The following is a 16,874-nucleotide window of genomic DNA, read 5'->3' on the forward strand; positions in this document are numbered from 1 at the left end:
CCTTGGGGCTAAAATCCCTCGGGTGCTCCGGTTTGCCACCGCACACCGCCCCCCCCCCCCACCACACACACATCCCGGAGCTGAGCGGATGAGTAGGTTAATTGGCCGCTGTAAACTGTCCCAAGTGTGTAGGTGAGGGGCAGAATCTGGGGGAGGGGGAATTAATGACAGTGATATAAAGTGGGATTAGTGTGGATGGATGGTATGTACTTGATGGGCTGAAGGGGCTATTTCTGTGCTGTAGGATTCATTCTCTTTATATTCACTCTGCCGTTAGATCCGTACATTCAATTTACAAAGAATCAAATCCACTCACATGCCTTCTTTATCAAAAATTTTTTGTTCCAATTATGTTCTTTCTTGTAAAATTTGCATATATTTAATTTATGATTTTCTTGTGAATGCTGCTTGTCTGATGTTGTGTGCCTGTGATGCTGCTGGAAGGAAGTTTTTCATTGCACCTGTGCGGACGTGTACTTGTGCACATGACAATAAGCTCGACTTTGACTTTGTGTTTAAGAGACTATTACACTGGACGCAGAAGGAGCCGACATAATCAAGGACCCCTCCCACCCCAGTCATTTTCTCTTCTCCCCTCTCCCATCGGGCAGAAGGTACAAAAGCTTCAGGGTGTGTACCACCAGACTCAAGGACAGCTTCTATCCTGCTGTTATAAGAGTCTTACTTGGACCTCTTGAAAGATAAAGATGAACTCTCAATCTACCTCCTCATGGCCTTGCACTTTATTTGTCTACCTGCACTGTATTTTCTCTGTAACTGTAACACTATATTCTACATTCTGTTTTTTTTCCTTTTATACTACCTTGATGTACTCATTTATGGAAATGATAGGGCAAGCACGGTAGCGTAGCGGTTAGTATAACACTATTTACAGAGCCAGCGACCCGGGTTCAAATCTGGCCACTGTCTGTAGTGAGTTTGTACATTTTCCCCATGTGTGCGTGAGTTTCATCTGGGTGCTCCAGTTTCCTCCCATGTACCAAAGACGTGCGGGTTAGGAAGTTGTGGGCATGCTATGTTGGCATTGGAAACGTGGCGACACTTGCGGGCTGCCCCCAGAACGCTACGCAAAAAGATGCATTTCACTGTGTTTCGATGTACATGTGACTAATAAAGGTATCTTATCTGTCTAAAGGGCACACAAAATGAAGGCGTTTCTCTGTGTCGTGGTACATCTGACAATAGTACAACAATTACCCTCAATGTCTAGTGGCTACATGACCCTAGACTGTGGTCCTTCCCCACTGAGCCTTTGCATTGGCTGCACCAAGTTTCAGTGTGTCCCTCAGCAGTTCTCCTGCAGCCTGGAATGTGCCAGTTCGCAGCATTCCCTTATGGACATGTTGTACTGGGAGACCAACAGGTTTCGGGCGTCTTTCACTGAGTTGATGATCTTCCAGCTGCTCTGGATGCATCCTTGGGAACAGCCCGTAGATCAGAGAGTCCTCTGTAACGCAGCAGCTCGGGATGAACCTCAACAAGGACCCTTGCATCCTTTCCCAGACCTTCTTTGCGAATACACAGTCGACAATGAGGTGGACGATATATTTTAGAGATATTTTGTATCTCGCACTGGGGGGGAGTCCCCGACATGGAAATATGCATGAAGATGCATATTATCACCACTTGATGCTGTGGATGTTATCTAGTGAATCGGTGAGCTTTAACTCTCTCACAGAAATGCTTGCAGTTTTGACAGATAAGGTTTTAAGATCCCCTCTTCTCTCAAAAGTTTTGACCCTGGTGTGCGGTGCTGCAGAATGTCATCATTGTTGTAATGCAGCACAGCAAGATCCCATGAACATAAAGGCCTCCTTAAGGAATTCCCTGTGAGGGTGGTGTTTTGGGGGGTGAGGGGGGGGGGGTGTTGGGGAAGGCTTTGCTGGCAACTCATTGAATATATTCAAGCTTGAGATAGACCGTAAGGCAGTCAGAGGGTAAAAGGGAACAGGCAGGGACATGGAGCTGAGGCCCAGATCTAAACAGTCATCATCTTATTCAACAACAATGGAGGTTTGAAGGACTAAATGGCCTTGTATAAGAGCATAAGATATAGACAAATTCGGACATTTAGCCCATCGAGTCTGCGCTGCCATTCAATCACATTTTTTTCAACCCTATTCTCCTGCCTTCTCCCCGTAACCCTTAACCCCCTCACCAATCAAGAACCCATCAACCTCTGCCTTAAATACACCCAATGACTTGGCCTCCACAGCCCTCTCGTGACAACTAATTCCACAGATTCACCGCCCTCTGGCTGAAGAAATTCCTCCTCATCTCAGTTCAAATTTGACATCCCTTTATTCTGAGGCTGTGCCCTCGGATCCTCTCCACATCAACTATCCAGGCCTTTCAGTATTCGGTAGGTTTCAATGGCATCCTTCACACCCCACCCCCCCACCCTTCTGAACTCCATCGAGTACAGGCCCAGAGACATCAAACGCTCCTCATACATTAAGCCTTTCATTCCTGGGATCATTCTTGTGAACCTCTTTCCGGATTAATTCTGACTTGTGCAAATCATCCATGGATTTTTACAGGGCCCCATGGTAACAGGATTCAAGGATGGACATCTCCCACTCAGAACGGACAGGAACTAAGACATTTCCAACTACAAGAGATCACCTGACAGGGGATAAGTAGATGGGGGAGGGGAGAACAGTGTGGGTGTTTCTCATGAGCAGTAATGCTCTAAAAAAAATTTATGAAACTGTCATGTTCTGCACGAGTATAAGAGGTAGCAGCAATGCAGTCATCGATATAGCAGAGAAAGAGTTGAGGAATGGGGCCGGAGTAGGCTTGGAACAGAGACTGTTCAACATAGCCAACGAAGATGCAGGCATAGCTGGGGCCCATGCGAGTGCCCATAGCTACACCCTTGGTCTGTAGAAAGTGAGGGGAATCGAAAGTGAAGTTGTTTAGAGTGAGGACAAGTTGAGCCAGGCGGAGGATAGTGTTAGTGGAAGGGGACTAGTTCTGTCTCTGGTCAAGAAAGAAGCAGAGGGCGGTGAGGCCGTCACGATGGGGAGTGGAGGTATATAGGGACTGGACGTCCATGGCGAAGATGAGGTTGTGCGTGCCGGAGAACTTAAAGCTACGGAAGAGTTGGAGAGGGTGTTTCTCATGAGCTAGTAAATATTTCCGGCATTATTTGATTTTATTTCAAATTTCCAGCATCCACTTTTGTTTTTAATTTCCATAATCCCCCAAAAGTTATCTGGATTTGGGAAGCATTGTTTAGATTGGAAACTTGCTCTCATCAACTCCCATACTCATGAAAGGCAGATGATGGAAAGTTGTGGTCAGGAAACTATAGAAGTCTATAGTCAAAGAGGGAGTCGGCCAGCCTTGGAAATTTTGCTGATCAGAGGGAGTGGGCATTGATGGGAACTTTGCTGACCAAAGTGAATTTGATTAACAGATGGGTTCACGTGCATGAGTGGCATTTGCCCAGCATTGCAATAGTCCCTGATTAAGGGCAGTTACCTAGAAGTCATGGAACTGAAGGAAAGTTAAATGCTCCAAAGCACAGGATCACAATAGTCTGCAGAGCGTTGTGGACTCAGCCAGCTCCATCACGGGCACAACCCTCCCCACCATCGAGGACATCTTCAAGAGGCGGTGACTCAAGAAGGTGGCATCCGTCACTAAGGCCCCTCATCATCGGGGACACTCCCTCTTCACGTTACTACCATCAGGGAGGAGGTACAGGAGCCTGAAGGCGCACAGTCAATGATTCAGGAACAGTTTCTTCCCCTCTGCCATCAGATTTCTGAATTGTCCATGAGCACTGCCTCATTATTCCTTTTAGTTTGCACTACTTTTGTGTTTTAGTAATTTTATTTCTTTGCACTGTACTGCTGCCGCAAATCTCACGTCATCCAGGTCGGTGATAATAAATCTGATTGAGCGATCTGTCAGCCCGAGCTCCCAGTTTCAACTCTCCTCATTGCCACACTGACCTGTTTTCCACCTTCTCCACTGCCAGGGTGAAGCCCAACGCAAACTAGAGGAACAATACCTCATTCTACCTGGGTAGTCCAAACCCAATGGTATGAACTTCCCAACTGCAGGTAACCCTTAACTCCTGTATTCCACCCCCCCCCCTTCCTACCCACCTCCAGTCCTCCCATTTTTGTTCTTTTCCCCATAATCCCCCCCACCCCTGACCTATTTTTATCCTCATCCTGGTTCCATCATCTACTATCCACACATTTAACCCAGAAGATAACCTCCATTCAATTCCATTTGCTCCCTCAACACCTCCCATTATCACCTTAGGTTTCCAACACTGGTAGCCTCTGTCTTTGCTTATCTCCTAGCAGCCATTTTCACCATCACCCTCTCCCCACCTGGTTCCATCTCTCCCCCCCCCCTCCTTTTGTTTGCTTCCACATCACCTACATATCTGTCCCTAACTCCACCCCTCCCACCTGCCCATCCTTCACCCCTCCTGGGCCATCTCACCTCTCCACTTAGTCCTGCAGGGGGCTCAACCCAAAACACTGACAATCCCTCCCTTCCCCCACCCACGCTGCTCGACTCACTGAGCTGCTCCAACAGATTTTTTTTTACTGAGCAACTTAGCGAAGAGCAAGATGAAGAGCAATGGTGGGCAGCTCAACAAATCACCATGGTTCTAGCACACAGGATTTCTGACAAAGGATCTTTGACCTGAAACATTATCTGCTTCCCTTTCCTCAGATGCTGCCTGACCTGCTGAGTATTTCCAAGATCTTCACCTTGTTAGGTTTGATTTTGATGTTCAAGGTCACCAAATATTCTGTAGTCTGAGCATCCCCAGCTTTGAGAGAAGACTCCCCCCCCTCCCTGTTACAGGGTAATAGCGGTTAGCGTAATGCTATTACGGCGCCAGCAACCCAGGTTCAATTCCAGCCACTGTAAGTTCGAACATCCTTCCCATGTCAGTGTGGGTTTCCTCCGGGTGCTCAGATTTCCTTCCATGTTCCAAAGACGTACAGGTTAGGAAGTTGTGGGCGTGCTATGTTGGCACCGGAAGCATGGTGACACTTGCAGGCTGCCCCCAACACACACTACACAAAAAGATGCATTTCACTGTGTTTCGATGTACATGACTAATAGAGATCTTCTCTTATCTTAATTTTTGAAATACTCAAGTGGTTCAAGTACTCAACAACCCAGACTGGGAGTAAGGGTACAGGAAAAGCCCAAAGAGCTTTAAGTATAAATTGAACACTAATCCTGTTTTTTTTTAAATTTAAACCTACATGATCTGTAAGATAACAGGCTTCCCCCTTCAAATTAGGGGAGCCTAAACTAGAGAGCATAGGTTTGTGAGAAGAGAATGATTCAAAGGGGATTTTTTTTGGGGGGTGGTGGTGTGCCAACTCCCCACTGCCCCCCCCCCAGAGGGTGGTGGGTACACAGAATAAGCTGCCAGAGGAAGTGGAGGTGGGTGCAATTACTAGGGTTAACAGCCTCCTAGGAAAGCTTGGAGGATATGGGTCAAACAAAGAAATGGAACTAGCTCAAGTAGACAGATGGGTCAGCATGGATGAGTTGGGCCAAAGGGTCTGTTTGTGCACTGTACAGCTCAATACCATCCATCATCTCAGTTCTGGACTGAAGTGTCAGGCTGACTTGGCAGCTTCAGTCTCTAGCCTGGGACTTGAACAGGTAACTGCCTCCATCAGAGGAAAGGGTCTGACCCTACAACCAACACTGGTCATCTGGACCAGAAACAGTAAATGCTGGAGTATGTAGCATGCCAGGCAGCATTTGTGGAGGGGAAAAACAGGGTCAATGACTTGAAACATCCACAGATGCTGCTAAGTTCCACATCTTTAGATCCAGTGTCATTTCTGGCTTTAATAGGTTACCTCAAAGCACTGGAAATATCACTCTGCAGACCCCTCCAAACGCACTGGCAGGACTAGTGAACCAATGTCTTACCCTTCTCCCAGTCCAACACCCCTCACATCAAGGCCATAATTTCACCCAGTCAGCTGTTGGGCAGGCTGTTTTATCTGGAATTGGTTTAGTGTTGTCATGTACTACAGTACAATGAAGAGTCTTTCATACAGATCAATTCATAACAGTACATCAAGGTAAAAATACAAAATGAAGTAACAGCTACAGAAAAGGTGCAGTGCAGTTAGACAAAGGGTGCAAGGCATTGTAATTCTTAGACAATTTAGATTTAAAAGTAGAATAATAGAAGTAATGAGAGCAGCTTGCAGCAAGTTTCTATGCTCTGGTGCCAACACCAGACTCTTGAAATGGACAGTATTCCTAGTTCCATTTGTCAGGCAGACCAGATTAAAGGAGGGACTCAAAGCCTTGTTTAAAAAGTGAAACATCTCCACAGACTCTTGAGAGTCTCTGGCCCATGACTGTTCAAAGTGGAGGAGGAGCTTGGGAGAGCAAGAGGTAGTGTGCTCCATTTTCTGTCTGAACTACCCATCAGGTACCTCCCACCCCAGGGGTCTGTAATTTCCATCCTCAGAACTGGTTGTGGAGGCAATTCATCCTCTATCCTAAGGGACTGCCCAAGACAATCAATAGTATCAACTCAACTGCCGAGGTGGTAATGACAGTGAAGGGGCAAGCTTCACTATCATGGATAGAGCTGGATTTTAACATGTGCATGAAAAGATTGATAATCTGCTCCATTTTGAAATCAATGGTTTGGCATCTGGCCCAGATGTTTGCTGTGGTCCATCCAAATCACTGGGGCCCTGGTCAGAGTCACACCTCAAACACCCTCTCAAGTCCAACTCACAATTTCTTATGCTCCCTTAGTCTTCTGGTTCACTAACATTTTAAAAGCAAATTGAGATAGTGTTGGACAATAGAAATAGTCTCAAAAATCCACACTGACAGTCTGAAGCCTGTCAGGTTGGAGTTTTTCTGTACACAATTACTGGCACAGCTTCAGGAATGGAGCCCCATCCTCTGTCCACACTGTTTACAACCTTCACACTAAGCAAAGGAAAAATTGCACCCATTCATAAACCCCCACCATGCTATGGGCACCTCTTGCCTAATCTAGGAATCTGGTTGCCACAGGGACATCTGTCACAGCCCAAAAACCACCCTCAATCCCTTGGAACTGCCCAAGACGATCACTACTCAGAATTTCTATTCCTGGCAAATACATTGCTGCAGAATTTACCACAAGTGCAAAAAAAATGCAGCCTTTGACACTTCCCGTTTCTGAGATCACTGTCCACTAATGACAGCACCAGGTACTTGAATTGATGTGGTGCCCTCTATAGGACTGACCAGGGAGAAGCTGTGCCCTTCTGCAAATGAAGTATCAAACCAGAATGGTGAATTCAGTACCTAGTCAGGTACAGAAAGCAAAGGTTTTTAACAGACAAAAACAATGTTCTTTTTTAAAATACACTTTTATTCCTTCAGCATTTAATTTCCAGCATTGCTCAATAACTAGATTTCAAACAAAGCTTTAAGATATTCTTCAATGGACAAGTCCCAACATTCAAAATAGTTAAGGCATAACATACACATCACATAACATCACATGAATTGACATACAAGTCTTCTAACTTATGAAATGGCTCATTAGTCTGTATTCACCACACAAACTTCAGATGAAAGTTGATTGGGGAAAGACTTGAGGGTATTTTAGTTTAACAAGAAATGAGCCAAAATCAACCAACTTCAGGAATCCTGCATCTAATTGACAGGTCACTTATGACATTCTCATTTTTGCACAAATGGTGAACACCCTTAGCTTGTTTATCCTCCTAAATCAGTCCTTTATCATGTCAACTACAATATAAATAAACTAACCAAGAATAAATAGTTAGACAATACAGAACATCCAAATAAATTAAAATCATTTCCATGAATACCCAAACTTTTGGATTATGAAAACTTCTAATACTTCCAGTGCTTCATGTGGGAAGTCAGAATCCTTGTTGAAAATTCCAAATCCTCAGGTACAGGGAGTATTGTGGGAAGCACAGATAATTGTTATGGATACAAGGAACTCTGGTTTCCAAGGAGGGGCTTCAAGTTGGGATACAGCCTTGCTCTTCTGCATGCTTCAAGGTGCTCAACAGCACACAACATTCCCATCCCCTTAAAAGATCACTTCAGGACAAGCACTTGTCAGCTCATATCCCATTCCTTTAATGTTTCCATTGTAAACTCCTCTCCCCATATTTCAATAAACTCCCCAGATACTACAAATTGCCCCTAGTATGATTGTTATTGGCTAATTAACCTACCAACTTGCATGCTTTTGGGATGTGGGAGGAAGCCCACAGTTATAGGGAAACAAACCCCACCCTGACAGCACTGGAGGTCAGGATTGAACTTGGGTCACTGGAGTAATGAAGCAGCAAGTTAGTGTCCCAAGTCTTCTCTTCATCCACTTCCTGTTGAGTGGAGAGAAGTTCAAACCAGCTGCCACCCACGAAATGAGCCTTGTAAACTTGCTAATTACCCAATCCTCCATTACATTATTACACAATACTGTATCATGGAAACATTCAAGAGTGATCTCACTCAATTATATGGAACAGCATAGGAACAGACCCTTCAGCCCATGTTGGGCTAGAATAATTAGTCACCTACCAAACTAATCCCTTCTGCCTACACAACATTCATATCCCTCAATTCCCAGCACATTCATGTGCCCAAGGCCTCTTAAGCACCATATTTGCCTCCACTACCACACCAGGCAGTACATTCAACATACTTGCCTCTAGAAGCTTGCCCTGCACATCTTTGAACTTACCCCTCACCTGAAATGTATGCCCTCTAGTATTAGATATTTCAACCCTGGGAGGAAGACATTGCTGTCTACTCCATCTACACCATTTTTATAAACTTCTCACGTCTCCCTCAGCCTCTGCCACTAGAGAAAACAACCCAAGTTCATAGAACCTCTCGGCATAGCATGTTCCCTCAAATTCAGGCAGCATGCTGGGAAACCTCTTCTGCACCCTCTCCAAAGCCTCCACATCCTATAATGGGGTGACCAGAATTGAATGCAATACTCCAGATGCAGTCTAACCAGAGTTTTACAAAGCTGCAACACAACTTCTCGATTCCTCAACTAATAAAAGCAAGCATGCCACACACCTTGACCACCCTATCAACCTGTGCAGCCACTTTCAGGGAGTGATGGACAGACCTCAAGATCCCTTTGAAGAAGCTTTTGGCCTTCTAAGAAAACTTGGACAAGATATCATAGAAAAACAGGAGAATAAGCATTGACAAAATTTAAATATGCTACATGTTTTTGCTATGAGAATTCAAATACAGGAATTTCCAACAAAATCCTTAAAATGTTGGCAAATTAATACTCTAGATGGCAGCAAAATGCCACCTGATTTTAGAATTACAATCCGAACATCTTCATTGAAGCTTTTTTAAATTAAACACCATTCTCACCCCCACCTGCAAGTTTTGTACTTACAGGTAACAGTAGGCTCTGGGCTTGAACAAACCCACTCCCAGAGATGGGTGTGTCACTGGGGGAAGTCCAAGCCAGCCAAATCCAAAGGTGAGCAGTTAATGGTGCCCAACCCAAATCCCCAGTCCTTAAAAGTCTCACTTCAGTCCTATGACAGTGGTCAAGATGTTTCCCCAGTTGAAATTCTGCTTCAAGTGGTGGTGGGGAGGGTTGATTTCCAAGATAATTGGTGTTATATAGCTCTTCTTAAAGTTGATCACTTGGAGGGTTGCCCCTTCAAGTAACTGTGGGACACATGTCCAGTTGGACAGGTAATATTCACTTGGACTCCTTGCAGGGAGTCAAGGAAAGAAGTGGAACAAGACATCCAAAGTGGCCAAGACAGGAGGGAGAATTCACCTCCAGTTCCCACCTCCACTCCCTTAGGAATGACTGATAGCTCATCTGGGTGGTCTGTCACGAGGTAGACCTGCAGAGCGACAATGGAGAGCAGACACAACAGAATTCTCTTCGCAACATCCTTCTCAGCAGGGAGGGTCTTCCGAGGCTATAGATCCAACAAAGAAAAGAGAGTTAATGGAAGGTTCTTGGGAATGGTCTCCCAATCAGATCAATTATGGGATCCCACTTTCAGCAACCTCTAGTTGAACCTTCCCACTCTGATTGGGTAGGGTTAAGATTCAATCAATGGCTTACCTCCCTTCTCCATCAGCCCATATGAGATGCAATCTGAGCATCAAGTTGAAAAATTATTAGTGTACACAAGTAGGCCATTCAGCCCCTCATGCTTGCTCCTCCATTCATCATGGAATATCCTTCCGAGCACCACTTCCCCAATTCCATGGAATAGAAAAAGTCTATGTCTATCTTGAAGATACTCAGTGACAACTGTTACAGCTCGAGTCTAAAATTTTAAAGATGCATCACCTAATCTGGTCTGAATTGACAAGCTGCAATAGAGACTGCAGCTAGATACCTTAAGCCAAGAGTCTTCACTCCTACAACTACCTGATCAGGCCCCTTCAGAAGTTTGTACATTTCAATTATGCCAACTCATTCATTCTTCTACACACTGGCATATGGGCCCTTCTGCCTACTCCCAGGCATTTCAGGTGAAGCAGTACTAGCAGTTAGCTTAATGCTGTTACAACATCAGCAAGCCAGGTTCAATTCCAGCCACTGAGGAATTTGGACATTCTCCCTATGTGTCTGTGTGGGTTTCCTCAGGGTGCTCCAGTTTCCTCCCACATTCCAAAGACATACAGGTTAGGAAGTTGTGGGCATGCTATGTTGGCACCAGGAGCATGGCACCTGTGGGCTGCCCCCAGAACACTACACAAAAGATGCATTTCACTATACACATGACTAAAGATATCTATCTAGCCCCTCTGTCAGAAGCAAGCCCTTAGGTAGGAGGCTAGACCCAAAGACATGCCAGATAGTCTGAAGCAATTGCTGAAGACACTTGCCTCCTACTCAAACAGTCAGACCACATTTGGAGTATTGGGGACAATTTTGAGTCCTATATCCAAGGATGTGCTGGCATTGGAGAGGGTCCAGGGGAGGTTTACAAGAATGATCCCAGGGATGAAAGGGTTAACGTGTTTGCTGGCTCTGGGCCAAACTCATTGGAGTTTAGGAGGGATTAGGGGATCTCATCGAAACCTACCAAATATTGAAAAGCCTGGATAGAGTGGATGTGGGGAGAGGTTGCTTCCAGTAGGGGGAGAATCTAGGACCAGAAGGTACAGCCTCAAAATAAACAGATGAGGAGTTTCTTTAGCCAGAGGGTGGTGAATCTGTGGAATTCATTTCCACAGATGGCTGTGGAGGCCAAGTCATTGGGTGTATTTAAAGCAGAGGTTGATGGGTTCTTGATTAGTAAGGGTATCAAAAGTTATGGGGAGGCAGGAGAAAGGGAATGAGGGGAAATAAATCAGCCACGACTGAATGGCCAAGCAGACTCAGTGGGCTGAGTGGCCTAATTCTGCTTCCAAGTCTTAAGGTTTCAAATCTTCATCATAAAGGTCAAAACACTGCCTTAATTGATTTGTACACCCACATTGACTTTCAGTGACTAGTTATACTCCACACCCTCCTCCCCATACACTTCAAGATCCCCATTTGAAAATTTCCTACCCACTCAAAGCAGAACCTCATCATGATCTACCTGCCTCTTCCCATTCACTTAACCCATTTGTACTAACCCCCCCAACATACCCACCTTAACATACCTGGTCACCCAGCTTTGGACTATCAGCTACTGGACATACCCCACTTGCTCATCCCATTCAATCATTGATAGGAGTGGTAACCCAGCATCCTGAAAAACATTTTCCTATGTCTTTGACCATTAAAGAAACCTCCATCCACACTAATCTCCACAAACATGTTCTAACTTTAAACACCCTCATGTGGCACTTTACTGGAAGTCTAAATGCATCATACCCACTAACTGGCAGAATAAAGGGGAACCAATCTCAAATGTTTGAGAAATACCATTTCCCTTTCACAAGGGACACTAAACCCAATTTCAAAGTGCTCTTTGCATTTCTTTAATGGTAGTAAGAAAGTTGGAATCTAATATGTTAAAGTGAATAACCTGTAATGACCTCAGTTTCATTTCCCCTGCAAGTCACAGAAATGCCAGAGTTTGAGTTTTGGATGCAGGGGAGAAATAAGAGCACTCAGGGAAAATCTATAGTGACAGGGAGAGCACGCAAACCCCCACACAGACAGTACTAGAGGTCAGGATCAACTCTAGGTTGCTGGATCTGGGGCAACATCCCCACTAGCTGTTTCACCTTCTTCCCTGCCATTTCCTTATACAAACCTTTGCTTCAATCCCTGTAATTCATATTGGAACTAATTTTTTTCCTCTCCATACGTCAGAAGTTTAGACTATTAGATTAATCTTATATTTCTTCCTTTCTGAACTTCTTGACTACTTTTGTGCTGGTTACACTTAGCTAAACCAGATTAGGCCGAGCAGAAGCTACAACCCACCCTTAATTTGTGAAGTATCCCTCCGTGGGAAGTGTTTTAAGAACACCATAAACTGTGATGAGCCAGTAACTCTCTGCCCACTGTGTATCCAGATGGATTGTACCAAAGCAGCTTTGTAAAATTGAAGCCTGGCACCTCCAAGGAGCAACAACATTTACCACAAAAATTCACAGATTAAAAGTTTGTAAATTGGGGAATACTTGGTTTAAAATAAGCTTTAGTATGCAAGCAAACTCCCCTCACGTATACACAGCTAACATTAACCTTGAACAATGCAATACAAACCACCTCCGGCTGGAATTGAAGTCAATCTGCTTTCCTCTGGAAGGTTATACTCGTCTCGGCACTTGAAGCAGTGGGATACTTACCTGGTAAATTGGATAAAGGACTTTCAATGAGCGCCTCTTAGATCTGCGCCCATACTTGGGCTCTGGGATTGCGTCGAAAGTGAACACCTCGGGCTCAGTGTACCTCCGGGTGCTCAGGTTGCTGAGATTCTGCGTGTTGCTGGACGCACTGATGTGGGCTACAGTCGAATGCATCAGTGACACTTCAACAGGTACCGCACTACAGAGTGACACCGCAGCAATAACCTTGCATGACTGCAGCAGCACCTTTTAAGCATCCCGGCTTGATTGACAGCCGCGGGGGAGACGCTGATTGGTCAATCCTTGAGGGTCCCGTTTCGTCGCCTGAATTCCTCACCAATTACCGGCACCAAAAGAAAACCCAGGCCCCGCCTCCATTGCACAATCATTGGTTACATCTCGAGCAGGGTGGGGTCCACCGCTTAAACCTGGGTGAAAATGCAAAGTAATGTTGGGTGTGCCAGAGGTATGGAGGACGAAAACAGGCCATTCGGCCCAGCAAGTCCATGCTGAACATCAAGCACCCATTTACGCCGACCCCATTTTGTTCTCCTCCCCATTCCCATCCATTCCATCCCTCACCCACACGTTGGGGGGGGGGGGCAATTTACAGTGGTCAATTAACCTACCAACCCACACGTCTGTGGCATGTGGGAGCACCCGGGGGGGAGAAACCCAAGCAGTCACGGGGAGAACGTGCAAAGGGACCTTCCACCTGGGAGGTGATAGGTGGAAGGTCTGTCCTCCTGATCCAACTGGCCCCCATCACTTGGTCTCCCCTGCCCCACCCTCGCCATCTGCCCATCACCCACACACTCCTCCCAGCGGTTCCCCTCCCCACCTCCTTCCCATTATTCCACGCTCCACCGTCCTCTCCTGTCAGATTCCATCATCTTCCAGCCATTTAAGGTTTGACCCCTCTCATGCCTGTATTCCCCCCCCCCATCTGCCTTTCACCCTCCTCACCTGGATCCACCAATCACCTGCCAGCTCTTGTTTCACCTCTTCCCTCCACCTCCTTATACCGGCTGCCTCCCTCTCTGTCTTTCAGTCCAGTTGAAGGGTCTCGGTCGGAAATGTCGACTGTCCATTTCCCTCCATAGATGCTGCCTGACCCGCTGAGTTCCTCCAGCGCTCTGTGTGTTGTATGAGAGAGGTCAAATCAAGTCGTCGAATTTATTGTCATGTGCACAAGTACGGTGAGGTACAGGTACAATGAAAAACTTGTAGCAGCATCACAGGCATCACAGGTTCAGACAACACACAGAGCATAAATTACACATTAATTATACAAGACAGTGAAGAGAAAAAAAAGACTGTGCAAAACAAGACATTACCACACAAAAAAAAAACACACGCTACCAGAGACAAGTCCATGGTGGTGCAAGAGGTAGTCCGTAGTGTTCAGTTGTTGAGATAGGTTTGTGAAGGTTGGTTCAAGAACCTGATGGTTGTAGAAAAGATGATGATTCCAAGTTGTGGGATTACTCAGGTCAAAGTCAAAGTTGAGTTTATTGTCGTATGCACAAGTACATGTGTGCACAGGTGCAATGAAAAACTTACTTGCAGCAGCATCACAGGCACATAGCATCAGACACACAACGTTCACAAGAAAAACATAAATTAAACATAAATTATTCTCAATTTTTACAAGAAAGAATACAATTAGAACAAAACAAAGTCTATGGTAGTGCAAAGTGTTGCTATACTGAGGTAGTGATTAGGATTGTGCAGGTTGGTTCAAGAACCGAATGGTTGAAGGGAAGTAGCTGTTCTTGAACCTGGTGGTGTGGGACTTCAGGCTTCTGTACCTCCTGCATGATGGTCGAAGCCTCCCTGTACGCGGATGATGTCATTGTCTTCTGCTTGGACCCACGGACGGTCCACAGATTGATCAGTATCTGCGGGCTATTTCCAGGGACACACACCAAGACAAACATCGACTGCAGCTGGAAGGCCATCAACTCGGTGAACAGGACGCACCCTGGCCTGCCTGAAACTCGTTGGTCTTCCAGTGTGAGGAGATGCCCGTGAACGAATACTGCTGACTGGCGCATTCCAGGCTACGGGAATACACACTGAGAGAGCTTTCCAGTAGATGTACCAAGCACTGAAGCTTGGTACGGTCATGAGAAAGCTCTGTGGGGAAGGATCACAGTCTCAGCTTCTGCCACCATTGAACACAAGGAGGCTGGGGTCTGCATAACTTCCTCTCAAACACTTCATGGTTCACTGTTTAAGAAAGGAAGAGGAGTGGTATTGACACATTGTAAAAGAATGCATTGAATTGTTGCTACAGTAAATGGCGACAATGTCAATAGGATGAATTAAATATATTTTCGGGAAAAGCTGTTTTCTTGGAAGGGTTCAATGGGATACTTGAACGCTTTACAGCACCAGCAACCCAGGTTCAAATCTGGCCACTGTCTGTAAGGAGCTTGTACGTTCTCCCCGTGTCTGCGTGGCTTTCCCCCGGTGCTCCGGTTTCCTCCCACATTCCAAAGACGTACGTGTTAGGAAGTTGTGGGCATGCTATGTGGGAGCAGGAAGCGTGGCGACACTTGCGGGCTGCCCCCCAGAACACTTTACACAAAAGGTGCATTTCACCGTGTGTTTCAACGTACATGTGACTAATAAACATACCTTATTGCTTATCTTTTGGGCAGAATTATTAAAGAGTAAATAATATTTCAAATCAAGATTCTGTTGCTTTGATATACACCCACCACTGTTTTTATTAAATGTACTGTATCATAGTAACAGTGCGTTCTTCCATGGAATGTATTTGGATGACAGATTTGAATGCTCTCTGGCTGCTGTCTACTTTTAAGTGAAGCGTAGCCCTCTTCAAGGCTCTGTCCCTCATGCCTGTGCCCTTCCTGAAGGATTCATAAAGTGTTCAATAGAATACAAAAATGAGAACAGTGGGAAACCCTGCCTGTAATTGGTCAATTTTTCATGAATTATGCCAAGGTCTGGTTTAGTTCCACCAATTCATGTTCAACCATTCTTCAGTGTCTCCACATCCTTTATATAATTTGGAAGTTATAACTGTTCACCATACTCCAAGTGTCCAAGTCAGAATAAGACTTGGAGTTTGAGTAACTGGATTTGTCCTTAGCTTAAAGGAGATAATTGTTCGGGAAGCAAATTCTCTTCGGGCGGCAAATTCCTCAGTAATTCACGGAATATAACCTGGGTCACTCCCACTGAGCAGGTAAAGAATATAGAACGTAGCACAGTACAGGCCACGCAGGTCGATAGGGTTGTTAAGAAGGCGTATGGAGTTGGCCTTTATTAGTCGGGGTATGGAGTTCAAGAGCTGCGAGGTGATGTTGCAGCTCTATAGAACTCTGGTCAGATCACACTTGGAGTATTGTGTTCCATTCTGGTCGTCTCATTGTAGAAAGGATGTGGAAGCTTTAGAGAGGGTGCAGAGGAGATTTACCAGGATGTTGCCTGGATTGGAAAGCATGTCTTATGAGGATAGCTTGAGCGAGCTGGGGCTTTTCTCTTTGGAGAGAAGGAGGATGAGAGGGGACTTGATAGAGGTGAACAGAATGATAAGAGGCAAAGATCGAGTGGACAGTCAGAGACTTTTTCCCAGGGCGACAATGGCTGACATGAGGGGACGTGATTTTAAGGTGATTGGAGGAAGATATAAGGGAGATGTCAGGGGTAAGTTTTTTACACAGAGAGTGGTGGGTGCGTGGAACGCGCTGCTAGCAGAGGTTGTGGGGGCAGATACATTAGGGACAATTAAGAGACTCTTAGTTAGACACATGAATGATAGAAAACTAGGGGGCTATGTGGGAGGGAAGGGTTAGATAGATCTTAGAGCAGGATAAAATGTCGGCACAACATTGTGGGCCGAAGGGCCTGTACTGTGCTGTAGTGTTCTATGTTCTAGAGGCCCTCTGGCCCACAATGTTGTGCTGACATTTTATCCTGCTCTAAGATCTATCTAACCCTTCCCTCCCACATAGCCCCCTACTTTGTTATTTAGAGGAAAATAAGAGGAAGGAATGAGAAGTGACCAGAACCTGGTC

At 45.5% G+C, this 16,874-nt stretch overlaps 1 protein-coding gene across 1 annotated transcript; it reads right to left on the reverse strand.

Moving 5' to 3' along the window:
* Positions 1–7,403: 7,403 nt before the first annotated feature.
* LOC127586130 (radiation-inducible immediate-early gene IEX-1-like) lies at positions 7,404–13,030 on the reverse strand. The gene is made up of 2 exons (XM_052043989.1): positions 12,826–13,030; positions 7,404–9,998 (listed from the first exon to the last, which is right to left on the reverse strand). The coding sequence occupies exons 1-2, from the start codon at positions 12,997–12,999 to the stop codon at positions 9,708–9,710; spliced, it is 465 nt and encodes a 154-aa protein (XP_051899949.1). The 5' UTR covers positions 13,000–13,030; the 3' UTR covers positions 7,404–9,707.
* Positions 13,031–16,874: the final 3,844 nt, after the last annotated feature.

Source organism: Pristis pectinata, chromosome 34 (assembly GCF_009764475.1).
Source record: "Pristis pectinata isolate sPriPec2 chromosome 34, sPriPec2.1.pri, whole genome shotgun sequence".
NCBI classification, from domain to species: domain Eukaryota; kingdom Metazoa; phylum Chordata; class Chondrichthyes; order Rhinopristiformes; family Pristidae; genus Pristis; species Pristis pectinata.

Coding starts and splice junctions, on each gene's coding strand:
- LOC127586130 (XM_052043989.1), bottom strand. CDS start 12,999: ATGCATTCGACTGTAGCCCACATCAGTGCGTCCAGCAACACGCAGAAT. Junction 9,999..12,825: donor TCCTTTATCCAATTTACCAG/GTAAGTATCCCA, acceptor TTGGATCTATAG/CCTCGGAAGACCCTCCCTGC.